Source organism: Plecotus auritus, assembly GCF_963455305.1.
Source record: "Plecotus auritus genome assembly, chromosome: 9".
Taxonomy (NCBI): Eukaryota; Metazoa; Chordata; class Mammalia; order Chiroptera; family Vespertilionidae; genus Plecotus; species Plecotus auritus.
Window position 1 is genome coordinate 56,548,242 of NC_137783.1, and position 27,759 is coordinate 56,576,000.

A 27,759-nucleotide genomic window follows, 5' to 3' on the forward strand; every position below is an offset into this window, starting at 1 on the left:
TCACCGCCCACTCGGGCTCCCCAGCAGGACTCCCCGCCGGCCGGCTCTCCGCTCCGGGCGAATCCCTCCCTCCTGCAAAGCCAGCAGTTGGGACTGATCTGATACTCCTTTCCCTGCCGACGGTTGCTGGGCGAGAGCAGTTTCCTGCTTCGGGCACTCTGTTCGCCTCCACAAATCATTTTTGGGTTTACACAGGCACACACACAACACACAAATTTTTAACAGATAATCGATTAATCTATACTGTATGCCAGTTATCGAGCTTTGTTTGCAGGCACTGGGCAACGACGGGGGACAGAGTCACCGCGGGCGTGGGCGGGGCTTCCGGGCGTGGGCGGGGCGGCGGGAGGGCGCGCGCCGCGCGGGGGCGGGTTTCCTCGCGCTGCCGGAAGTGGCGGTGCGGGCGCCGCGGCGCGGCCCCTGGCGGGCAGAACACCGCCAGGCTGCTGCAAGGAGGAGCAGGAGGAGGAGGAGGAGGAAGAGGAGGAGAAGGCAGCGTCTCAGTGCGGGGCTGGTGAACGCGGTGAGTACCCGGTACCTTCTACCCCGCCGGCCTGGCCCGCCTGCGGCTCCGCCGGGCGCGGCTCGGGGCTGCGAGTCTGTCCGGGTCGGGTCACCCGGGGCCGCCTCGCGGACGAGCCCTCCGAAGTCTTTTCTGGTGTCAGGAAGAGCCGAGGATTCTCGAGCAGTTGGTTTTCTTTTGAGAACGCTGCTGCCAGCGCTGATTTGCGGGTTTATTTTTATCCCTCCTTTTGCTCCGGCTCCCTCCCGGCCGGCCGCCTACCGGCACCGGCTTCTCTTAGGGGTGCACACACTCGGGTGGGAACGAGGGGCCGAGGCTGCTCGGGAGGGGACCTCCGGCGTCAGTTCATCTTGAAAATTGCACTATTCTGGAGCAACTTGCTGAGGAATCATTTGTAAACGCAATCGTGATTCTGTTATTCGTGGTGATGTTCTTGGCAGAATGAAAATTTGACTATAAAGCAAGCTTTTGTCCTTCAGCCTGGTCTGGAGGCTTGGGTGCGACGTCTGACAGTTACCGCCGCGGAAGGCTCCGGGGTTGGGTTTTAACTTCTGGGGAATTAATGTTGCCTTTGCGTGCTTTCGAACATAGAGTGGGAAACCCAGTATTTTATGACTGAGAAGGTAATGCTCATTTTGTGTTATCACTTTGATACTGTTCGTTTAAAATTATCCTGTGGCTGAAACAACGTGAAAAGGGATGTTGGATTTCCAGCATTTATGGCTCAGAGAATTTTGACACACATAAGCACAGTTTTAGTTCCAACCAGTTTGGAAATTACATTTTTCTTATCTTCTTTTTATTGAGGTGCAAAACACAAATGAAGTCATCAAACGCATAAATCTTAATTGTACAGCTCAATGAATTTTTATGTTTATGAACTTGTATAGCCACCAGCTTGGTGAAGTGATACCTACATTTACATAGAACATTTCTATCACTCCAGGAATTTCCCTCTGCTTCTTCCAAGTCAATAATGCCCTTACCCCCTAATCAGCATTTGGATTTCTGTCTTCATATATTAGTTTTGTCTACTTTGGGTTTCATATTAATGGAATTGTACAGTATATGACTGTGAGATTCACTCCTGATGTTTCATGTAACATTGGTTCATTTTTTTTCTTTTTTGCTGTGCAATACTTGTTTGTGTGATTATATGATTACTCTTCTGTTGATGTTATATTTGTGTTTCCAGTATTTGTATATTATGTGTTTTGAAGACTACTGTGGACATTCTTGTACATGTCTTGGTGAACATCTGTATGTGTTTCTGTCAGCTGTGAAATGTCTGAATCATAAGATAGGCAGAAAATTACCTTTAACATGAAGCCTTTTCAAGAAGGTAGAATTTCTTATTTTAACTTCGATAATAAAGATTGGTAAAAGGCATAACTATTATGATTTCAAAACTTAAGTGACTCATCATATTATTATTTTATTTAATCCTTGGGTTGCATATCTGTGATGATCTTCTCCCAGACTGTTACCACTTCTTTAACTGTTGGGGAAGTCTGTTAGAGCTGGTGATGATCTGTCCCTGAAGCTTGTTGTATAACACTTAGGTAAGAACTATGTTACTCAAGTCAGTGGTTGTTAGGGGAAATGAAACACCAGAAAGATATGACTAAAAATGGATTGAAGAATCATGGGATTGCACATCAAAGAACTTATTACACTGTTATTGTCATCCTACACAAGTATGGGTAGAATATATATAATTGAATTATAGGGTTAGTTACAAATGTGAATTTACTACAAGAGTACAGTGATTTCTAGGGTCCTAAGATACATTGATACATTTATCATGGGAACCAACAACAAAAATCATTAAGCATCTGTGGGAAATTGGTAACATGGAAGAGATGCCCCAGACTGAACAAATACAAGAACTAGTCCTGAAACAATGGAGTCAATGTAAGAAACAGAAGAAACTTTAAAAGAAATATTCGTGTGCTAGATTTAGAAGGATATTATGCCACTTGAACATATACAAGCTGCCCTGAAAGTAAGCAATCAGTTCTTGAATATTAAAACATAGAAAATAGGAAAAAATAGCCATAACATCGAAAAGAGATCTAGAAGAGCCATTTTACATCTCATAAGAGTTCCAGGAGGTAAAAGAAATTTGAAGAGGAGAAATAACCACAAAGAAAATAGAGATCATGAGAGTAGGAGTATCCAGGCAGAGTCTTGGACAGCCGAAGCCAAGCAGAAAGACACTATCACTTAGGAGACAAAGTACTGGCAAATATAAATCAACCTTTCCCTCTCTAGTCTCCATTTCTTCATCTGTGCAGTGGGGGAAGTATACCTTTTCAGAAAGCTTTTGGAAAGGTGTGGCACAAATTGAGGGTTTCTGGCTGTTTTAACAGCTTCTTTCCCCCAACCTCTTCCCCTTGCAACTCACAATAAATGCCAGATTTCCCATTCCTACTTTATAATAGAACTAGAGGCCCGGTGCATGGGGGGGTGGGGGTGGGGAGACAGGGGACATTCCTCTCACAATCCAGGACCACTGGCTCCTAACTGCTCACCTGCCTGCTTGGTCGCCCCTTACTGCCCCCCCCCCCCCCCCCGCCAGCCTGGTCACCCCCAACTGCCCCCACCCCCGCCAGCCTGGTCGCCCCTAACTTCCCCCCACCTGCCGGCCTCATCGCCCCTTACTGCCCCCCCTGCCGGCCTGGTCGCCTCACACAGCCTGCTGCTTGGTCGTTTGGTCGCCCCTCACTGACCCCCCCTCTGCCGGCCTGGTCGCCCCACACAGCCTGTCCGGTTGTCCGTTCAGTTGCAATGGTCGCTTAGGCTTTTATATATATAAATGGAACCAAAATATTGTCAAAGGGAACAAAGGAAGAAAACAAGAAAATTTCTCTGAGTAGAAATATTTATGAATAGAAAAGACTGATACATTCTGATGAAATTTATGAACTTCATGGATAAATATACAATCTCATAAGCTTCCAAAGAGAAGCATATGGTTTCCTATAAAGGGATGGAATCAGACTTGCAATTAGACTTTTAATCTGGACATGGAATGTTAGATGACAGTGGTGCAGTTATCTAAAATGTGCTCATGGGACATATTTTGAACTCTGAATCTTATCCCTAACTAAACTATCATTCAGAGTGGAAGCAAAATAAGTCATTTTCATCCAGACCCCAGGAATGCCCCAGGATGTTTACATCAAATAAAAAATAATCTAAGAAAAACAGAGGTGGAGTTCAAGAAATAGTGATCAAAGGAAACAGTAAAACGTATTTCTCAACTCTAAGGTATTGACAACCATAGCTAAGAAGTGTAATGCAATGCTAAGGAAGGATTCATAAAACAGAGTAGGTATAATAAGTCTATAATTCGGAACAAACATTCAACCTGATTTTTTTTAAAGTTGTTTGGGAAGGTGGGAAATAGGTAAAGGCATTTTGGAAGGCTTATCCTGAGCAAGGGAGAAGCTATAGATACTTGACTAATTACATGTTAGAATAAACTCTTTAAGGAAATATAACTCAGCAGTTCCATCTCCAGGTATTCATCCTATAGATGGAATAATATGTGTGGAGAGTCGTGTATATATAAGGCTATTTATACTGAAATGTGTAATCATGGCAATAGATTTGGAAGGATACACAAAAACTGGAAAGAGGAGAACTGTGCCTCTAGGAAAGAAGGGAGAGGTTTCATTGTATGCCTTATATCATGTGTAGCCTTTTAATCACATGTATTTATCTAGGGGAACTATAAAAAATTGGGGGAAGTGTAAAAAATGTAAGACTTTAGAGCACGGGTTGCCAAACCTAGCTGGCCACTTATTTTATTATGACTTGTTACCTAAGAGTGGTTTTTACATTTTAAGTGCTTGGAGAAAAAAAAAAGAGGAAGAATACTTTGTGACATGAAAATTATATGAAGTGCAAGTTTCAGTGTCCATTGGACCATAACTATGCTCATTCATTTACACATCATCTATGGATGCTTTTGTGCTACAAGACGGAGGTAACTGAATATGATGTTTACTGTCTAACTCTACCTAAAATGTTTGCTAACCCCCCAGAAACTGGACCTCTGTATATACAGGAATTTTGCTTATGATAAATAATATGTCCATTTAGTGTTTGACACACAATAGATATTCAAAATATTTGTTGAATGAAGTGCTGGCTTATGATAATCATACTTTTATTTCTAAATACTTACAATTGATTCATGGACATGTTAAATAACCTATGTATCATTTTTAATATTCATAAATTACTCAAGAAATAAAATGTAATTCCCTCCTTCACAAATATTTATGCCTCATAATGTTTTAGTTTGTTTTGTTTTTATTTTCTGACAGTGTTCATCTTTTCCAAGTAATTTTGTGACTTTGTTTTTGTTGTGTAAAAAGTAAACTCAAAACTATAAATTTAGTTTTTTTAAACTTTAATAATAATTATTCTATACAGAAAGTTTAAGAAGATTATACAGAATAGAATTTTAAAAATAAGTAGATTCAAATGGATTATTTATATTTTGCAGAAGGCCGTTGGTTACTCTTATATCAGAAGTTAGTTTGGTACACTGCAGTATATGTTATCCTGGAAATTATGTATGAAATAAGTATTAGTAGGACCATAAAATTATGGAATCAGAGAGAGACACATCAATTGGTTGCCTCCCACACATGCCCCAACCCTGGGGCCAGGCCGGGATCAAGCCCTTGACCAGGAATCAAGCCCAAGACCCTTCAGTCCTCTGACCACCTAGTCAGACCAGCCAGGGCACTACACATATTTAAAGCATGCAATTTGATAATTTGAATATGTGTATGCATCTGTGAAATCATCACCAAATAAAAAATGATGGACATTATCAATCACTACCAAAAGTTTCTTTGTGCCCTTTTGTAATTCCTTCTTGGTACCACCTCTTAAGCCTTACCACATCCCTACTCCATGACTCTCCCCCAATTCCAGGCAACCACTGACTCAATCTCCTTTCTCTCACTATAAGTTACCTTACATTTTTTAGAATTTTATGTAATTGGATTCATACAATATGTATTCGTTTGTTGTCTAGCTTCTATCACTCAGAGTAATTATTGAGTTTCACCTATGTCGAAGCATGTATCAGTAGTTTATTCCTTTTTATTGCTGAACAGTGATAAAGTTGCTCTGAACATTTGTGTACGACTCTTTATGTGGACATATGCTTTCATTTATCTTTCATAAATATCTAGGAATGGAGTGGCTTGGTCATATGGCAGGTTTATGTTTAACTTGTTAAGAAACTGTGAAAACATCTTACATTCCTGCCAGCAGTTTATGAAAAACTTCTAGTTCCTCCACATTGTCACCAACACATCAGTCTTTAATTTTAGCCATTCTAAAATTAGCCATTTTGAGTAGTGGTATCTCATTGTGGTTTAAATTTGCATTTTCCTAATGACTAATAATGTTGAGTATTTTTTGTCTTTACTTATTTGAAGTTTTTGTTCACATCTTTTGTCAATTTTAAATTGAATTGTGTTTGTTTTGTTATCATTGTATTTTAATAGTTTTTACAATATATTTGGAATAAAAGTTCTTTATGAAATAAATGCTTTGCACATATTTTCTATAGGTCTGTAACTTGTCTTTTCATACTTTATAAAAAAATTACACTTGACATTCAGGATTATATTAGTTTCAGGGGCACAGCATAGTGATTAGATATTTATATAACTTAGGAAGTGTTCCCCCTAATAAGTATAGTACCCACCTGGCACCCTACATAGCTATTACAATATTATTGACTATATTCTTTATGCTATACTTTATATCCTCATGCTTATTTTACAACTGCCATTTTGTACTTCTTAATCCTTTCACCTTTTTCACCCAGTCCCCAAACCTAAGTGTTCATCAGTAGATGATCAGATAAAGAAAAAGCGGTACATATATAGAATGGAATATTACTCGGCCATAAAATGAATGAAACCTTACCATTTGTGACAATATGGATAGACCTAAAGGGTATTATGCTAAGCGAAATATGTCAAACAGAGAAAGACAGATACCATATTAGTTCACTTATTTGTGGAATCTAAAAAACAAACAGTAGAGTAGATAAAGCTGAGAATCAAATCAGCGATTGGGAATATAAGGAAGCAAAATACACCCAATCAGAACAGCAAAAAGAGAAAAGAATCCAAATAAATAAAAATAGTGTAAGGAGTCTCTGGTATGACTTCAACCAATATTTGCATCGTGGAGGTGCCAGAAGGGGAAGAGAGAGCAAGAAATTAAAATATATTTGAAAAAATGACAGAAAACTTCCCTAACTTGGTGAAGGAAATAGACATACAAGTTCAGGAAGCTCAGAGTCCCAAACAAGATGAACCCAAAGAGGCCCACATTAAGACACATCATAATTAAAATGGCAAAGGTTAAACACAAAGAGAGAATGAGAAAAGCAGTAAATTACCTACAAGCTAGCTCCCATAAGACAGTCAGCTGATTTATCAACAGAAACTTTGCAAGCCAAAAGGGAGTGACAAGCCCTGGCCGGTTTGGCCAGTGCAGTGGTCGGCAAACTCATTAGTCAACAGAGCCAAATATCAACAGTACAATGATTGAAATTTCTTTTGAGAGCCAAATTTTTTAAACTTCTTCTAACGCCACTTCTTCAAAATAGACTCGCCCAGGCCGTGGTATTTTGTGGAAGAGCCACACTCAAGGGGCCAAAGAGCCGCATGTGTCTCGCGAGCCACAGTTTGCCGATCGCTGGCCCAGTGGATAGAGCATCGGCATGCGGACTAAAGGGTCCCGGGTTCAGTTCCTGTCAAGGGCATGTACCTTGCTTGTGGGCACATCCCCAGTAGGAGGTGTGCAGGAGGCAGCTGATCGATGTTTCTCTCTCATTGATGTTTCTAACTCTCTATCCCTCTCCCTTCCTCTCTGTAAAAAATCAATAAAATATATTTTTTTAAAAATTTAAAAAAAGGGAGTGACAAGAAATATTCAAAGTGATGAAAAGCAAGGACCTATAATGCAAAGGCATCAATTAAAATGAAAGAGCAGATAAAGAGCTTCCCAGACAAGAAGAAGCTAAATGAGTCCATCACCATCAAACCAGTATTATATGAAATGTTAAAGGGTCTTCTTTACAAAGAAAAAGGAAAAAAAAAGAGAAAAACTATGAACAATAAAACAGCAATAAATACATGTCTATCAACAATTGAATCTAAAAACCAAACTAAATAACAAGCAGAACAGAAACTCATAGATACAGAGAATTTTTTGATGGATGCCAGATAGGAGGGGGGTTGGGAGATGGCTAAAAAAGGTGAAGGGATTAAGAAGTACAAATTGGTTGTTATGGAATAGTCATGGGGATGTAAAGTACAGCATAGGGAATATAGTTGGTAATATTCTAATAACTGTGTATCGTGTGAGATTTATCAGGATGATCATTTAGTAAGTTATTTTTAATCACTGGGGTGTACACCTAAAACTAATACAATAATATGAATCAATTGTAATTGAAAATTAAAAATGATGCCCTGACCGGTTTGGCTCAGTGGATAGAGCGTCGGCCTGCGGACTGAAGGGTCCTGGGTTCGATTCCGGTTAAGGGCATGTACCTGGGTTGCGGGCACATCCCCAGTAGGAGGTGTGCAGGAGGCAGCTGATCGATGTTTCTCTCTCATCGATGTTTCTAACTATCTATCCTCTCCCTTTCCTCTCTGTAAGAAATCAATAAAATATTTTAAAAAAAAAGAAAATTAAAAATGATTTTTTTAAAAAAGATTTGTTAGGACCAGAGCCATGTTTAGTCTAGAGATAAGATCCTTTTGAGTACTCTACCCATTCCCTTATGAATTTGGGTGGTTTTCCAGTCTGTCTGGTGGGTACGTGCACTATTCCTGGCCCTATATGAATGCTGAGTTCTATGTCCTCTAATTTTTTGTGTGGTTCTTTCCTTCACATCAGTTTCTTCACATGCCTGCACTTATCAGTGCTCTGCTGAATTCACAAATACTGTCCTCTTCAGATCTCTGGAGTTCTCTCTCTCTGCAGATCTCACCTCTCAGATTATATCCTTTAAACCTAATTGCCTTGGTCTGCCCAGACTGTCAGCTCCATCTCATCAACTTAAGGAGTCTGTTGGGCTCTGTTTAGGTTTTGCTACCTGTGCTCTGGCCTGAAGACTAAGGCAGTAAGTTGGGCAACTGTTTCTTGTTTCTCCAGGGATCACTTTCTTTTATTACCAGTATTCAGTATCTTGAAACTATTATTTCATATTTGGAGGTTTGTTTGTTTGTTTGTTTTTGGTTATTTCAAGTGTGAGAGTAAATCTGGTCCCTGTTACTCCATCTGGGCTATAAGAGAAAGTCTCTTTAGTCTGTTTTAGAGAGTAAGAATTGATGGCTTCTAAAGTTTTTTGCAACTCTGAGATCTTTGATTTTGTATTCCATATCTTTAACAGCTTATTTTTTTTTATCTCCACAGTATATCCCATTCTCTCCTCAGAACACTTAACTATCTGCAGTTTATGCTTAGAAGTTTGCTTGGGATTAAATCTGTGCTATGAGTGATTTATGATACCAACACATTGCATAGAATGATGGCAATCAAGATATAACAGCAACATGTATAAATTCAGTTCTGTAGAGATCATATATATGTATAATTGCAACACAAAACTTACTGCTGTATGTAATATATACTGATATTTCCTGTTCTGTTTCAATGAAAAATAAACCTTTGGTATGACGCGTTAATGGGTTATATCTCACAGTTTAAAATACATTGTCTATATAAGGAAAAAAAACTAGGAGGTATCATATTGAAAAAAGGTAGATGTGCTTAGTTTACATTAGTTCTGTTACCAAGTTTCACTTCAAAACAGTTTGAGTATAGTATACTTAAATATGTATAACTTTATTAATTTATATAAGATTGTTTCCATATTTTTAGTTTTAGTCTTTTCCATAATGGGCTAGTAATAACTTATAAATATTTAAAAGAGATACCACAAAATTTTATTTTTTAATTAATGAAATTTGAGTGGTGTCTTATGCTAAGAATTAGGGTTTTAAGGCATGGTCAAGTCATAGAACTAATAATAGCCTTGCATCCTTATTTTTTGTTTGTTTGTTTATAAATAGTGGAAGGGATGGGTAGAGACAGCAAGAGTGAAACATTGAAGTGAGAGAGACAGATCAATTAGTTGCCTCCTCTATGCTCCGGACCAGGGCCTGGGATGGAGCCTGCAACCCAGGAATCAAACCTGGGACCCTTCAGTCCGTGGGCCGATGCTCTACCACTCAGCCAAACCAGCTAGGGCTGCAGTTTCTTTTATGCACTTGAGAAATTAAAGACAGGACTTAACCAAAGATTGGAGAGAGCAAGGTGGGGATTGGATTATAGGTTAGTTAACAAGATTCTGTGCTCTCTTGAGGATTAATACACCTTTCAAAGGATATTACTTCTTCTGGTATTTCAAAGATGTGTTAACCTAGATGCACAAGAGCAATGGATAGGGCTAGCTTAAAACCTTTCACTAAAGAAGTTCCAAACCTGGGGCATGACTAACCCACTATAACCTGCCCAGGTAGGAATTTATGATCAGGTCACTATGTAAGGTTACTTTCTATAGGAGCCCCCCCCCCTTTTTTTTTTTTCATTCACAGTTTCCCCTTTTGGTAATAAATCAACATGATGAATGCATTGATGACTGACTTTTTGGTCAGATAATGTGTTCTCACAGTGCTAGAAAGGCTCACTCCTAGGAAGTCTCCGTATTGACTTCATCTTGTGAACCACTGGGGATGGGGCAATACTGGAACCATATGATCTGACCTGAGGCCAAATTTTCCCCAAAAAAGGAAAGGGCAGGTAAATGGAAGACAGGTCTTATGGCCTTCCTTAGGAAAAAAACACTCTAGATCATTTCTGTCTTATGACTATCATGATCCAAGTTTTGCCTTCTGTCTCATTTTTCTGTATTTGACATCTAATATAACAATTACATAAATCATAAAAAGAGTGTTAACAGTTATCTTATACATGTTCAGTAATCATAAACAGTTGGACTATGTAGAAAAACCCAAAGAACAAATAACTTATGACAGTCAAAATGGATTCTGAGTTCAGTATCAGTCCATAGGTATACAGGTTTGTCAATGTCTTGGGATAGCTGTCTACTTCTGATGTCAGCAGTTTCTCACCCTAGAGGGCTTTGATGACAGTGGTAAATGGAAATGAGTATCAGAGATGGGGGTGGATGTCCATTTGCATTTAGGTGCCTGATAAGGCCCCTTCTAATGGAGTTGGAGAGTAGCTTTTATTTGATGTCCTTTTCAATAATCAAAATTTTAAAGTCTTTGTCTCCTGGGAGTTCACTGTGAAAGGTCGCAGTTACCAACTTGGCATTGTCTTGAAGTGACTCTATCAAACCTTGGCGATAGTGTAACGTCTGCTTTCAGTAATGTCAGCCCATAAGTTTCTTCATCTAAGTTCAGCTTAAATGCATTGTGATGCATGAAGGAATGCAAAAACTGGAAAATGGGGAGCCAGGGAGCAGGGAAAAACCAAGCAGCTATGTTGGGTTTTCCATAGCCCTAACTCTTCATATTTTTCCCTCTGTTTTCCCTTGCAATTTAACATAAAAGACAAGTCATTTGACATATTCCAGGGGCCCTTCTGGAACACTGCAAGTTATTTCTGTCTATATTGAGACTTTTAACCCTTAAAACCTCAATTTCTAATGAAAACATCAATTTCTAATGGAAAGCATTCTTTAACTGGACATTTTATAATCTCTGAAAACGTTTTCAATAGACATAAAAGTCATTTATTAACAATGACTTACTTTTGTAAAACCCAGGCAAAATAAAGACATTATGTTTTATTTGAAGCAGTAAACTTAAGCAAGTTTTTATTTACTAAGGATTAACCTTAGATCATGTATACTTGAAAAGCATTTGAGTTAGTTTCTATATTTCTGAGAATTTTAGAATACCCAATTCTCGGAAGTGGTTGGCTTTAAATTAATTTTAACAATACCATCCAGAGGTAGAAAATTACCTCACATTTATAACATACATATATGTAGATACATACAGACAGACACAAAGAGAGAACAGTTGGATCTAAATTCTGTTTAGGAGGCATTTACAATTCATATTTGTCCTTGACAAGTCAAGTTCCAAATGACCTTCTCCCTTTTAAAATAAGGACAGCCATTGATTGATTGATTTAGTAAAATGCATTTTTATTGATTTCAGAGAAGAAGGGGAGAGGGAAAGAGAGATTGAAACACCAATGATGAGAGAGGATCATTGATCAGCTGTAAGGACAGCCATTTTTAATACCACAAAAAAATTGTGTTGACACCTAAACAACATCATAGGTGATCTATTTATTTATATCCTCTTTTTGAAGATTCAAGAGACGAATTAAATATGATTTTTATTCATTCTGCCTAATTTTATAGCCAGCTTTTCCTAATTGTGCATGAAAAAAAATCGTTTAGAAGTATCAGAGGATCCTCATTTTGGCCATCTTAGTTATAAATGGGAGGCTGACATGGTGGGCCTTATTGACCTGGGTGGCATGATTTCCCAAGTTAATTTTGAGATCTGTAGAGTGTGAACAAAGTTCTAGGGAAAACCAACCCTTACATGCACTTCTCTAGACGAGCTAATTGCAGTGGATATCTTTATAGGACTGCTTTATACCCTAGAGAAATTTTTTTTCTCTGGAAACCCCACAAAGATTCTTCGTCACCTAAGAATACTCAAACAAGGGCCAGCAAGAGCTTATCAAATGCAGCAAGAATAGCGATGCCTTCCAAGACAGGGCCCCTCTCTCAGGTCCCACTCTTTCAGGGTGAACCCATTTCAAGGCTCTCTGTCCTTCCAGGGCTCCTGCATGCTTCTCTGGGATTGGCTGCACTACCTCACTGGCACCTTCTCTGCCTCTCTGGATTCGGGGGTCTGAAGCAACTGTTATTGGGTTGGGGAGCAAGTGTCCTTTCTCAGAGCTAAAGAGAGCTCAGTCTCTCATTTAATTAGCAGAGATTTTGTTCATACTCTCAGTAAGCAATCCAATCAAAACGCTGAAATTACTAGTAAAAGCAGCAACCCACTTTTTCTCCCCTCTCACCAAGTTATCTCAACCATTATCCACCTCAAGGATTTTCTAAAAATAGTTCAAATAAAGCCATAGCCTGCTACTTAAAGCAAAGAGGCCCAGGATTCACCCAAGTTCACTTGATACAAAGTGGAGAGTCTGTGGGGTACAACGAGCCCTTGCTTTACCTAGTACCGGTCCAGGGCCACAGGATGGTCCTGGGTGGGCTTCTTCGGAATCCTGTCACACTATGCCAAGTAAACGCCAATGTAAGAAATGTCCAAACCTGTAGAGGATTTTTATAAGAGTTTATTTGAGCCAAACTGACAGCATATGCCAGGGAGTAAGATCTCATACACTCCCTAGATAATTTCTTAATACCAAAATTTTTTCTATCTGTTTCCTACATCATTTACAATTAAACAAAATTTACAATCTATAAAGTAGATGCTGTCATAGTAAAGCTCAGCCCACTTATAAATACATTTTATGTGGAAATCTTATAAATATACGTATATATAATTGTAACAAAACTATATGTGACATATACTGCTATTTCAGTGGTGAATTAAATTTTTCAAGCTACTTCATTATCATTTGGTTAACTAAAGCAATAAATGGCTAAGGGTACCCATTGTTTGTGGTCTATTAACCATAAGAAGTTTGAATCTATCCTACATTTTATACATAGAGGCCCGGTGCATGAAATTCATGCACTTGGGGTGGGGGGTCCCTCAGCCCAGCCTGCAACCTCTTGCAGTTCGGGAGCCCTCCGTCAGTGGGACATACTTAGCGTTGCGAGGCTCCCGCCACTGCTGCTGTGCTCGCCAGCCATGAGCCCAGCTTCTGGCTGAGTGGTGCTCCCCGTCTGGGAGCGCATTGACCACCAGGGGGCAGCTCCTGCTTTAAGCGTCTGCCCCCTGGGGGTCAGTGCACATCATAGCGACCAGTCTTTCCGCTGTTCAGTCAATTTGCATATTAGCCTTTTATTATAAAGGACTAGAGGCCCAGTGCATGAAAACTCACTCAGCCCAGCCTGCCCCCTCTCACAGTCTGGGAGCACTCGGGGCGGGAGGCAACCCGGCGATCAGGGGAAGGCGATGCCCCCATCACACCTCTGCTGCTGCCACTGCCGGCAGCACAAGCCTTGGGCGGCCCTGGGAGGCTGGGCAGCTGTCATCCAAGGCTTGCCTGCGTCTCGGGCCAGCCCTGAGCAGCTGTGCAGCCACCATCTGAGACTTGCCTGTGCCTCAGGCCCACCCTGGGCAGCTGGGCAGCCACCATCCGAGGCTTACCTGTGCCTCAGGCGTCAGCTGGGCAGCCACCATCCAAGGCTTGCCTGTGCCTCGGGCTGGCCTTGGGAGGCTGGGGGACTGAAGGGACTGGGGGACTCCGGAGGCAGGTGTGTAGCATGGCCAGGTCTGCTGAGGGGACTGGGCACCGCCATCTTGTGGCTGTGGGCACCGCCATCTTTGAGGGCGTGACGTTCAATTAGCATATTCCCTCCTTATTGGCTGTGGGCACCATCTTTGTAAGGGCGTGATGGTCAATTAGCATATTCCCTCTTTATTAGATAGGATGTTCCACAAAAAAACACGCAATGCAGCATCTTTCACAAAAAGCATCCAGGCTTTCCTAATCAGTAAGAAAGTGACTAGGACTCATGTTCCTGGTGATCTTCTTCCATAGGTCCTGCTGCACTGGTAGAGAACATCTCTTAAAAGCCTATTGTACTATTACATATCCTTCTTGACAAACACTTCATTAGAATAGAAGTTCTGTCTGGGGCAGAGGTCTCCCCTGTCTCCTGACTGCTAAGTTTAACCATATATACTTCTAGAGTTAAGAATCCTTTGTTCAGAAAGAAACAGGGGGAGAGTTCACACAACTGGTTGTGGTATAGATGGTACCATGTAATTTTGTAAATTTATAAAAGGTTTTTTTTTCCCCTGCAAAAAAAAACAAAACAACACATTAAAATGTTCATGTTTTTTCTTTATATAGACTCTTTCCAGAAGTGTAGGAAATCTGTTGCTCTGAAAGAATTATATGATCTAATGCTCAAATAATCTATTGGAGGATTTTGGATGTAAAAATGTTTTTTAATGTGTTTTTCAGATGTCTGTGACCTTTTGAAATTGTTTTTCCCTCCACTTAATTTTAAGGCTCTTGGATTGACTGATTTGAATCATAGAAATTAATGAAGTAAAATTCTTGAATTGAATAAACCAAAAGAACCTAAGTCTCCCTAGCAAGCCATTATTAATATAACAAAAAAAAACAATTTCTGGAAACTCAGTACCCAAATTGTGATATGTAATAGGTGGGGAACGGTGTGTTGATTGAAATATTATGTTAATATAGAGCTACATGCAATATAATCTATAATAATAAAAGCGTTATATGCTAATTAGACTGGACAGCTGAACGACCTTCCAGACGTCCTTCCGGAAGAGGCTACGGCGGCGGGGGCCAAGGCAGAGTCTGTTAGGGTTGATCAGGCAGGCAGGCAGACGTGGTTAGGGGTGATGAGGCAGGCAGGCAAGCAGTTAGGGGCAATGAGGCAGGCAGGCAGAGGCAGTTAGGGGCTATCAGGCAGGCAGGCGAGTGGTTAGGGGTGATCAGGAAGGCAGGCAGAGTGGTTAGGGGCGATCAGACAGGCAGGCAGGCGAGTGGTTAGGGGTGATCAGGCAGGCAGGCGAGCAGTTAGGGGCATCAGGCAGGCAGGCAGAGTGGTTAGGGGCGGTCAGGCAGGCAGGCAGAGTGTTAGGGGTGATCAGGCAGATAGGCAGAGTGGTTAGGGGTGATCAGGCAGTCAGGCGAGCAGTTAGAAGCATCAGGCAGGCAGGCAGAGTAGTTAAGGACAATCAGGCAGGCAGAGGCGGTTAGGGGTGATCAAGCAGGCAGGCGAGCAGTTAGGGGTGATCAGGCAGGCAGGCAGGAGAGCAGTTAGGAGCCAGCGATCCCAGATTTCACCTAAACCAGCAGTTGGACATCCTCTGAGGGGTCCCGGATTGCAAGAGGGTGCAGGCTGGGCTAAGGGACCCCACCCCCACCCCCACCCCCACCCCCGTGCACGAATTTTGTGCACCAGGCCTCTAGTGTCCAAATAGAGAACAGTAGAATCTATTAACACAAACTATGCTAAACTTAATTTTAATGTTTCTTTAATTCATTACTCTGGTTGGGAGTATTACATGTCATATTTTTGTGTTTTATAAAATACTAGAGGCCTGGTGCATGAAATTCGTGCACGGCGGGGGGGGGGGGTGTCTCTCAGCCCAGCCCTCTCCAATCTGGGAGCCCTCGAGGGATGTCTGACTGCCGGTTTAGGCCCGAGCAGTTAGGGCCTAAACGGGCAGTCAGATATCCGTCTCACAATCCAGGACTGCTAGCTCCCAACTGCTCGCCTGCTTGCCTTCCTGATTGCCCCTTAACTGCTTCTGCCTGCCAGCCTGATCACCCCCTAACCACTCCCCTGCCAGCCTGATTGATGCCTAACTGCTCCCCTGCCAGCCTGTTTGCCCCTAACTGCCTTCTCCTGCAGGGCCTGGTCACCCCTAACTGCCCTCCCCTGCAGGCCTGGGTCCCCCCCAACTGCCCTTCCCTGCAGACCCAGTCACCCCCAACTTCCCTCCTCTGCCAGCTGGGTCACCCCTAACTGCCCTCCCCAGCAGGCTTGATTGCCCCCAACTGCCCTCCCTTGCAGGCCTGGTCCCTCCCAACTGCCCTCCCCTGCTGGCCATCTTGTGGTGGCCATCTGTGTCCACATGGGGGCAGGATCTTTGACCTCATGGGGGCAGCCATCTTGTGTGTTGGAGTGATGGTCAATCTGCATATTACTCTTTCATTAGAAAGGATAGAGGCCTGGTGCATGGGTGGGGGCTGGCTGATTTGCTCTGAAGGGTGTCCCGGGTGGGGGTTCCCTTGGGGTGTGTGGTGGCCTGGGCGAGGGGCTTGTGGTGGTTTGCAGGCCGGCCACGCCCCCCCCCCAGCAACCCAAGCAGAGGCCCTGGGATCTGGGATTTATTTATCTTCTACAATTGAAACTTTGTAGCCTGGAGTGGAGCCAAGCCTTCTGCTCACTCCGTGGCTGCAGCCATTTCTGTTGGGATTTATTTATCTTCTATAATTGAAACTTTGTAGCCTTAAGTGGAGGCCAAAGCAGGCCAGGGCTGCAGAAGCTTGGCTTCCTCTATCGCCGTGGGCAACCCTAGCCTCCTGCTCTCTCCAGCTTCATGGCTGCCGCCATTTCTGTTGGGATTTATCTTTTATAATTGAAACTTTGTAGCATTGAGTGGAGGCCTGGGCCGGCAAGGGCAGGTGGAAAGCTTGGCTTCCTCCATTGCCAGGGAAACCCAAGCCTCTCTCCTGCTCTCTGCGGCTGCAGCCATCTTGGTTGGGTTTATTTGCATATTCCCTCCTGATTGGTTGGTGGGCGTGGCTTGTGGGTGTAGTGGAGTGATGGTTCATTTGCATATTGCTATTTTATTATATAGTATTTTTCTTAATAATTTCTTCCACAATTTACTAATATTCTAAATTGTATTGATACCTCTCATGGTGTTCAACATATAGTTGTCACATAAATTTACTGAGGCTGCCAACAATTGATATACTTAAGGAAACAAAATTCTGATTGATTCTGATCTGTTTCTTTCAGAAAGGTCACCACCCATATAATGGAATTTTATCTGATTCTGTAGATCAGATTTCTTCATTCTGGATATCGCGGTAACAATATAGGAAGTATGCATAACTTCTCATTTCTACAAGTAGGCTTGAGTGCTAAAGGAAGAAATTTTTTAAGCTACAGAAGAATTCATTTTGGTACCTTTTATGGAATCCTGATTTTGTTTTGAATTTTTTGATAACCTTTTACTAAAGGTATGAACACTCAAAGAACTTACCTCATTGGGCAAGTCTACATTAATAAGAATGCCTAGAAGAGGATTGATTCTTCAGACCCGGACCCACTGGTTGCTGTTCGGTCTTGCTTTACTCTGCAGTTTGGTACTGTTTTTATATCTTCTGGAATGTGCCCCACAGACTGATGGAAATGCATCTCTTCCCGGGGTCATTGGAGAAAATTATGGTAAAGAGTATTATCAAGCCCTACTACAGGAGCAAGAAGAACATTATCAAACCAGGGCAACCAGTCTGAAACGCCAAATTGCCCAACTAAAACAAGAATTACAAGAAATGAGTGAGAAGATGAGATCATTACAAGAAAGAAAGAATGTAGGGGCTAATGGCATAGGCTATCAAGGCCACAAAGAACAAGCACCTAGTGATCTTTTAGAGTTTCTTCATTCCCAGATTGACAAAGCTGAAGTTAGCATAGGAGCCAAACTACCTAGTGAGTATGGGGTCATTCCCTTTGAAAGTTTTACCTTAATGAAAGTATTCCAATTGGAAATGGGTCTTACTCGCCATCCTGAGGAAAAGCCAGTTAGAAAAGACAAGAGAGATGAATTGGTGGAAGTTATTGAAGCTGGCTTGGAGGTCATTAATAATCCTGATGAAGATGATGAACAGGAAGATGAGGATGGTACCCTTGGAGAGAAACTGATATTTAATGAGAATGACTTCATAGAAGGTAATGTGAAAAATAGTTATGTTAGTATGACAAAATGCTATTATTGTATGCTGGTAAATCAGTCATTTTCCACAGTATTAAAACATTTAAGTGTTTACCCACTGCATTCCACCAAGAGTTTGAAGTGGCTTTTTGAAAAAAATTATCATATGATTGTAATAAAGTAGAGAATAAGAACCAGGGAAATAGAATAAATCTAAGCTTATACAGAAGACTACTGCCCACGCTGAAAACTCTTAGGGCTGTTTCTGTATTAACATGTGTATGTATTTGCATTCCTCTCTTATCTGGTCTTGTTCCTTCCTTATATTTTTTTAAGAATGTATGAACTAACGCTCAAGATTTAAAAACCATTTGATAAAGTAATGAAAAAAACTAATTTTGTAGATTAGTGGTTATTCTCTATTTTGGAGGGAGGAGAGAAGATATGTGACAACATCAAGGAGGCATACATGGATTTAAAATGCATGTTTGGGATTTGGAAAAGTATTTTCCTAATATAAACTGCAGAAAGGGCATGGGATTTTTATATATCAAGATGGGACATGACTCAAAAGTTGAGGAACACAGCTATGAATTTGAGATATTTGTTGATTGATATAAACAGGAATAATTACAGATCCCTGCTCATCTCCATCTTAATAATCTGTGCTGGATATTTAATTACAGGCTTAAAACCATTTTAGATATAAATCTTTCTCTTTGCTTGACTCTAAACAGTGTAGTGATTTTGACCCTGAATCAGCATAGATGTCACATGCTATACTGTAATGTAATACCTTGAGACCTTTGGAGGCCATCAGAGAGCATTATACTTTTCTGGCATTTCAATTGTCTTCTCCCTGTTGCCACCTCTTTTTTCTGCTGTCACTTCCTGCCATTTTCAGTGGGTTGCTTCTCTCAAAATTCTTCCAGTTTTTCTGCAAGCTCAGCTTTTTGGCTTTTCCCTTTATGTTTGTAGTTTATAGCAGAATTGAAAGCTGCTGAGAAAGATAACTACGTAACGTGTAAAATGTCTTCACATTTGCCTGAAAAGAAAGGAACCAATGCCAGTTTTATATTCTGCTTATAACTTTCCTTGAATTCTGTCACTTACAAGATTTTTCTCTGTGTGGAGTATATTTTGTCCCTCGTTTTTCCTCCACTGTGATACTCCCCTCACCAAAAAATAATTACTGACAACTGAGCAATTCCTATTCCTCTTTCCAGACTTCAGCTTAGAAGACACTTCTGGGAAGTCATCTCCAACCTGCAACTCTAAGATAACAGTGCTTCCTGTGTGTGCTTGTAACTTCTGCCTGTGTCCCCTCTCATAGTTATTGTCTTATGGTATTGCTTATTTCCTGATTTGTGGTTCCTGCTTGACTGTAAGCCTCAGGAAGAGTGGGAACGGTCTATCTCCATTTTATTCCCAGACATTGACAGTGACTCACACATCTGTAGGTCTAATCTTTCTCCTCAGTGTCACACTTAAAAATCAGCCCAGTAGACTTCTATGTTTTTCTCCCAAAGGCATCTCAAGTCACCATGTTTAAATCTATACTAATGTTTTCTTTGTCAGACTTCACTGTATTTGGGGTGTGTGTATATGTGTGTGCACACGTGTGTATCACTATATTATTATTTCTTATTACTTCTTTATTTTTCTGTCTCCGTCACTAAACTGACCCTTACTCAAAACTGGGACCATGTAGCCCTCTTTATACCACCAGTGAATGACACAAAGGCATTCATTTTATTTTTGTTGAGTTGAACCAAGCAATAGAAATTTGAACTCTCAGGTCTAGAATTTAATATTGCTAGAAGTAATTTCTTTCTTTTCAGATGGTCAGTAGGCTTTACTATTTAAAAATTCATATGTAAAAAGGAATAATTGTCATGTTAAGCATATGTTATAGATTGAATAATAATATACAGAGCCGTGAACTTTTTTTAACCTCTCCTTTTATAAAGAAACTAGAGGCCCAGTGCACAAAATTCATGCACGGGTAGGGTCCCTAGTGGCTGCCGGCTGCCGGCCAGGGCCTCCCTTCCCTGGCTGCTGGCAGCCAGGGGTTCCGTGCCATCCCCTGGTGGTCAGTGCACATCATAGCGAGCAATTAAACTTCCGGTCAGTCGAACTCCCGAGGGGACACTTTGCATATTAGGCTTTTATATATATATAGATAGTTGTGGGGATAAATAGTGGGATAAATATTTTCACAAACAGATAAAAACCCTACAGATCTGGTTTCATATTTTTGATCTTTGAGTAAAATCAATATTCACATTGAATGTATAAACTTTGACATGGAGACATCTTTGTCTCTCACTCTTTCCTTTAGGTTATTACCGCACCGAGAGAGATAAGGGCACACAGTATGAACTCTTTTTTAAGAAAGCAGACCTTATGGAATATAGACATGTGACCCTCTTCCGCCCTTTTGGACCTCTCATAAAAGTGAAGAGCGAAATGATTGACATTACTAGATCAGTTATTAACATAATCGTGCCACTTGCTGAAAGAACTGAAGCATTTGTGCAGTTTATGCAGAACTTCAGGTAACTCTCAGGGCTTAATGATTTGGCTTAGTGTGCCTGAAAAAAAAAATTACCCTTCACTTATTTATCTTTACTGAGTATGATTACTTAGAATTACAGGATAATTTATAGGCTTTGGGGAACTTTTTTATATTCTCTTTTTTTTAAAAGCATATATAGCTTATTGTGTTTTTGACAATTTGAACTGTGAAGTAAATTGAGGGTGACAACTATGAGAAACTGAATTTGATGACCCTTATAAATGTGTGTGAATTCATGTTAGGACAAGTTGAATTTTTAAAAATAACTATTGAAGCATAATTTCCATACAATAAAATCCACATATTTTAGGTATATGGGTTTCACGACTTTTGACAAATGTATACTCATGTAGCTAGCTCCCTAATCAAGATATAGAACATTGCTATCTCCTCAGAAAATTCCCTTAAGGACAATTTGAATTTTAAAATTAAAATAAAATTTAAAAATACAAACATTTAACTAAAAATGGGAGAAAGTTATTCCATGTTGGGAAGCAGAGACTGACAATTTTCAAAAGAATTTTTTGCCACTTAATTTGGATATTTTAAAATGCTGAAGTGTTCAAAGATAACCACCTATCAGAATAACTATCCAGAGAGTTTTGCTTTTTTATTCTAACAATTGCCATGTTTTAAATACTGTAATATGCTAGTTTTGATGCTTTGTATACCCAGTCATATTGAAATTGATGGATTTAAAAGTTAACACTCTTGTGTAGCAGAATATCTAGAAGTCATGTTTCCAAATAAGTCTTGCATGTTTGAAATAGCTTACTTGAGATCTGATTTCCTAAATCTTTTTTCATTGCCTTTCTTGGAATTGCCTTCAGAAGCTGCATTATTCTTTACAGTAAATCTCATTCATGGCAAATATTCCTTGATGATAGGTGTAACTTCTGGTACTAGCCAGTCTGAAGACAAAATAATTCTCAAATCAAAACATGAATATTTATTTATTTGTCTCTGAACTGATTGGACTTACTTCTTTGACTAGCTTGTATTTTGCTTCTGAAGGCAATACCAAAGCAAAAGTTCCCAAAATGTTTTGAAAATTGGCAATGTTGTTGGACTGCTTCCATGGCCTTTCCAGGATTGCACTCATTTAAGACATATCCATTGTTATTCATTTGCTATGATGCCTTTAATAATTCAACAATATTGCCACTTTTATATTTACTTACAACTTCATGTGATTTTCTTTTAAATTAGTAATGCCTCATTCATTTTCTTGTTAAAGCTTCATGTGATTGCTTTCTGAATGAGCAGGGCTTCATATATTTTCTTGAATGAACTTTATTTTTCAATTCTGTTAGGGATGTATGTATTCATCAGGACAAGAGGATTCATCTCACAGTGGTGTATTTTGGTAAAGAAGGACTGTCTAAAGTCAAGTCCATCCTAGAGTCTGTCACAAGGTGGGTGAGCTATGTCCACTTAGAAGTCCTTGATATATAACATTAGAAGAGGGAAAATGTTAGATATTTAATGAGTTAATTTGGAATAGTTGCTGTTTAAAAGTTGGCTGAGCATGTGAGTGGTGCTGATAAGTTCCTCGTTTCACCTCTAGGTTCACTCATGCAACTCTAAATGACCCATCTTCACTTAACTTCCTAGCAGACGGCCTGGCATGATCAGGGAGCTCTTGCTCTGCAGCCCACTCACGTTCTATATGTTTGCCTCCATTTATTACTTCTTTATTTCCTCCTGTTGAACTCTTTCCCTTTTTCTAAATCTAATCCCTTCGCTTTGATATCATCTCTTGAGCTTGTCTCTTGTTACCTGTCTTTCCATTTCCCCAAGTTCCTTCTTCTCACCCTGTAAGCTCTCCCCTTATCCTTACAACACTTCCACTGGACTCTACAGTATCCAGTAGCTATTGTTAGGTTCCTGTCCTTTCAAAGCTAAACTTCACAGGACAGTAGTTCTCTAACCAAACAACTCATATAGTACCTGGCACATAGTAGGTGCTCAGAGGTTAGAAAGAATGAATTAGTAATTCCTTAATACTCCATTATTAATTCCGTAGCTCCTCAGCCTTTTCATCTCTAAGGACCTACTTGCCAAATTAAGCTTTTTCTCTGTCATCCTCTTTTTTTTTTTAATATATTTTATTGACTTTTTACAGAGAGGAAGGGAGAGGGAAAGAGAGTTAGAAACATCGATGGGAGAGAAACATCGATCAGCTGCCTCCTACACACCTCCTATCGGGAATGTGCCTGCAACCAAGGTACATGCCCTTGACCGGAACCAAACCTGGGACCTTTTAGTCCACAGGCCAATGCTCTATCCACTGAGCCAAATGGGTCAGGGCTCTGTCCATCCTCTTTTATCACTTTTTTACATTTGACACCCAATGAGTACTTTCTTCTTGAAATGTTCTTCTGCTCTTTGTAAAATGTAAATATTTTGTAAATGTTAATATTTTATAATGTAAGATATTAAGTTGATTTTCTTTTCTGACCACACCAATTCTGTATCCTTTACTTGCTTCTTTGCCTTTCTGCTAGTTGTGGGCTTTCCCTAGGAGTCCAGATTTAGTTGGCCATTCAACTAACTTTCACTGAGTCCCACCAGCTATGTTCAAGGTACCCTGCTTAGGAGCCTAACTGGGGTAGTAGAAATAGGACTGGGCATGGAAGAGGAAATTGTAGTCCCTATTTATAAGGGCTCTCTCATAGCATTGATGTGTAAAAACAAACATTGCCTTCTCCTCCTGATGGCACTCTTTCAGTTCAGACTAAGACCATTCTCATGATCCCCTGAGATGTTGATGTCTGAGAGCCCACATCTTTCACTCATTCTCTGCCTCTGATTAGTCATTTCCTCTTTAGGTCCTTTCTTGCTGCTGTCACCACCCAGCTTCCCTCCCCCCCCCCCCCCCCCCCCCCCGCTTCATTTCTTCCCTTCTTCTCTTCCCTCCTCACCATTTTCAGGTCACCTACTAAGTGCCAAGCACTCACACTGGTATTCCTTCAGCTGCATTAATCAAAACTCCTCTGTGGTAAATGATGGAAACCTGTCTTGAGCTTAAGGAAAATGAGTGTTATTGAAGACTCTTGAATAATTCGCAGAACTAAAGAGGTCATTACAACCAAATTTGGAGAAGAAAACCAAATCAGCTTTGATATTTTTAGGTACTGGAACCAGAGACTTGAAAATTATCAAAATTCTCTTGTCTTCTTGTCTGTTTTTCTTTGCATATTGACTTCATTCTCCTCTTGGAGATTGTCTTCTTCCACATGTGAGGTGTATGGCTGTTGGCAGCTCTGGGCTCCCTTCTTCTCAGCTTTGCCATCAGAGAGGAAAGAGCTTTCTCCCACATCCAGTTGAGAAAATCCCAGTGAGGAACCTTGCCCACTCTTGAGCCAATCATTATGGCCAGGTGGGGGTATTGTGATTAGCCCAGCTTGAGTCTGGACCCTGCTCCTAGGAAATTACGGTGATTGGGGTGCTCTATGATTACTTCCTCTACTTGCTGCTGGGAGTGTGAGGTGTTGATCAGCAGTTTCCCAAAAGTAGGGAGAGAATTATATCCACTAAGAAGGGGAGCATGGCCACTCAGAGCACTTGGAGTCCACTCCATACACTATTTGAGCCTTTGCTTCCATCTCTCCATTTCCCAGTCTATATTATTGTAAGAATATTCTTTCTGAAAGGTTCCTTTTTGATCCGGCCATACTCTAGTGCAGCAGTTCTCCAGTTTTAACATCAGAGTCACCTAGAAGGCTTATTAAGACACAGATGCTCAGCTCCCCCACTAGCATCTGATCCAGGAGTCTGGGGTGGGACCCAAGAATTTGCATTTCTAACAGGTGTGCAGGGGAAGCTGATGCTCCGTGTGCAGGGACTTCACAGTGAGAACCACTGCTCTGATGGCAAAACCCTGACTCTTCCTTGCCTTTAGGACACTGACCAAGACCTTTACCTTCTCATGGAAGGTACTCCTCAGTTTGACCCTTTTCTGATTTTCTCTCATAGTTCCCATTCTAGGGCCCCTCTTTGCCAATTTGATTTGTCTGATCCCTGTTCTTTAAAATGTTTTATACTTTCTTACCTCATTGCCTTTGAGAATAATTAATTGGAACAACCTTTACACTCGCCACTGAATTCAGGATTTTAACAAAGGCATAACTTAAATTCCAATTCTAACATCATCTCTACTCCAGGTAGAAGCAAACTTTGTTTCTCAGAACTGTTTATTCATTTATTCAGCAAACATTTACTGAACTCCTGCTCTATGAGGGACACTGTGTCCATAGTAATGAGCAAAACAGAATCCCTGCTCTCATGGAGTTTACATTCCAGTGGGGAGACACTCAAATATGTCTGGTGGGACTAAGAAAAGCAAAGCTGGGCAAGGGGATAGAGATGAAAGAGGAGGAGGTTGGAGGTACTTCATATATGGTATGAAGGGTAGCTCTCTAAGAGGACATTTGAGCAAAGATCTGAAGAACTCAATAGAAGAGCATTCTTTGTGTGTATCATTCATGTGGAATGTATTATTTATTACCAAACATTAAGGCTGTTTTTCCTTGTGTACATTTCTTATCTTCTCCAATAGGCTTTTAAGATTCTGAAGGGCAGTGGCCCCTCAACATTTATAAGCCTCACACCACCATCAAGTTGCCTCACATGTGGGCATTTAGTGAATATATATCCCTGATGATGATTATACACATGAAGCTGATGATTTCCTTTCCCTGTATGAATGTAGAACCAACATAATAATATTATCTGAAATGTAATTATAAGTTGTAATGAAGGAAGAGAGTTGTTAAACTTTAAGTGGGACTTATAATTTGTTATATGTGCTTTCCTCATAGTGAGTCTAATTTTCACAATTACACCTTGGTCTCATTGAATGAAGAATTTAATCGTGGACGAGGACTAAATGTGGGTGCCCGAGCTTGGGACAAGGGAGAGGTCTTGATGTTTTTCTGTGATGTTGATATATATTTCTCAGCCGAATTCCTTAACAGCTGCCGGTTAAATGCTGAGCCAGGTGCGTAAAATGATAGTAGATGAGCTGAGTGTAGAATTTAGAACAAGGTCAGCATGTCGCATATTTTGAATTAAGTTAATTATGTTTTATTAAAGTTATATTAGGTATAATTTAACAATATTAAGTCAAAAAGTGAAAATTTGTCCCTCTGAAGTTCATACCCCTTGTTCTCTTATGGCCAAATTCTAATGTCTACATTTGAATGCAAATAAACAAATGCAAAGAAATAAAAAGTCTTGAAATTGGCAAGGAGGAAGCAGCACCCATCAGAAAAAGAGCCAAGCCAACTGTGTGGAGATATGGGAGAGTCAAAAGCACTCCATGTCAGGTGATGGCACCAGTACACACACAGGCATTCACACATGCTTGGTCTTCAGATTATGCATTTGGCATGATTTACTATATTTTGCTTTATGTTATAGATATTTTTTAAATGTATGAGCAAATGGCATTTTTATAAATCAAATCTATAAGTGCTTTTTAAATCTTTTGAATGTAATTTAAATCTTGAAATGAAAAGGTTTTCTGTATTTTAAGAATCTCATAGTGGGTTTTTTCAATGTGAAACTATTTATATCATGCAGATTATTTCCGCCTTATTAATTAGTTTGGTAGGATGTCAGGAACTCTCTTAGAGCCTATTGAATAAGCAGGGGTTAGGTTTACTTTTGTTAACACCAGACAGCATGAAGTTCAAAATGTAAAAGTTGAAGGAGATACTTGCTCAATGTGAAAGAAATGTTTTTATATCCAGAAATAGATTTGCCTCTGGGAGACTGAGCTCCTCATCCCTAAGTGGGTTTTAAGGAAAGTGAGATTAGTGTCTGCTAGGATTCTTGTAATAAGAAGGCTACTACCTTACATACAGGGTCCTTGACAACTACTGAGCACTTTATATTATCTCGTCTGATTGAGGCCAGTCTTAGCAAGGGGGTCCCTGTAAGGGGAGATAGGAAAGTTAGCTTTTAAGGTTCCTTCAGTGCTGTCAAGCTGAATGATAATAACAAGAGTTTCTGCAGGGGCTATTACATCAGGTATTTTTTATTCTTACCTTTCCAACTTTTCCAAATCTTGTTCAAATATATCTGTAGTTCTATGTTTTCATTATTCTCTATATATCTATTCTCTGTACAGTATTCTTTGGATTTTCTGTTTCTATGGTTAATTTTGAAGGGTGAATTTAACATAGGTTTCTTGGTGACTGCCAAAGTTAACCTGTATATTCCTGCTAATTAGATGAAATAATGAGTAATAAATGGCTCACCTAATGAATAGCTAAGAGAATACCTTTGTGTATCTCTCCAAAGTTAAGGGAATAAATGTGTGGAGCACCCTTTAGTGTGTTTTTTTTTCCTCTGTTGTTTTTCAAGGTTATAGTTCCATAGCTTTGGAACTACTGATATGTTATAAAATCATCATCGTGTTTATCAAATCAGTAGGATGTTCAGTAGCCTGAATATTAATAAAATACAATATTGATATAATAAAATTGTCATACGGGATCAAAGAAAGACTTTAACAAAATATTAGTAGATATTATAATATAGATCAGTCCTTCATTTTATGACTTCCTTGTGTGATATAAATGTACATTTTAATTTATAGGTAAAAAGGTGTTTTACCCTGTGGTGTTCAGTCTTTACAACCCTGCCATTGTTTATGCCAATCAGAATGTGCCCCCTCCTGTGGAGCAGCAGCTGGTAAGACTATTGCTGTATTATGAAAGGCCCCAAAGGCCTTTAGGTTCCTTTATATTTGTTTCACAAGTAGAAAACTAAATTTCAATGAAAAGCTGTAGTTACGCCCTAACCGTTGGCTCAGTGGATAGAGCGTCAGCCTGCGGACTGAAGGGTCGCAAGGTTCGATTCCAGTCAAGGGCATGTACCTTGGTTGCGGGCAATACAAAAATTAATAAAATATATTTTTTAAAAGCTGTAGTTATTATAAACACATTTTCATAGTCTCTCTTTACTTC

At 40.2% G+C, this 27,759-nt stretch overlaps 1 protein-coding gene across 4 annotated transcripts in view; it reads left to right on the forward strand.

The window, feature by feature from the left end:
• Positions 1-356: 356 nt before the first annotated feature.
• The window catches only part of CSGALNACT2 (chondroitin sulfate N-acetylgalactosaminyltransferase 2), a 44,528-nt gene continuing 17,125 nt past the window's right edge, over positions 357-27,759 (forward strand). For 2 of the 4 annotated variants that reach the window (XM_080641076.1, XM_080641077.1), the window contains exons 1-6: positions 360-523; positions 17,286-18,221; positions 20,546-20,762; positions 22,096-22,197; positions 25,606-25,784; positions 27,390-27,484. In XM_080641076.1, coding sequence (XP_080497202.1) covers positions 17,561-18,221; positions 20,546-20,762; positions 22,096-22,197; positions 25,606-25,784; positions 27,390-27,484 — 1,254 coding nt within the window. In that variant the 5' untranslated portion in view covers positions 360-523; positions 17,286-17,560. Of the gene's footprint in view, positions 524-17,285; positions 18,222-20,545; positions 20,763-22,095; positions 22,198-25,605; positions 25,785-27,389; positions 27,485-27,759 lie in introns of all 4 variants that reach the window. The other 2 variants (XM_080641078.1, XR_013959016.1) reach the window with 2 other exon arrangements.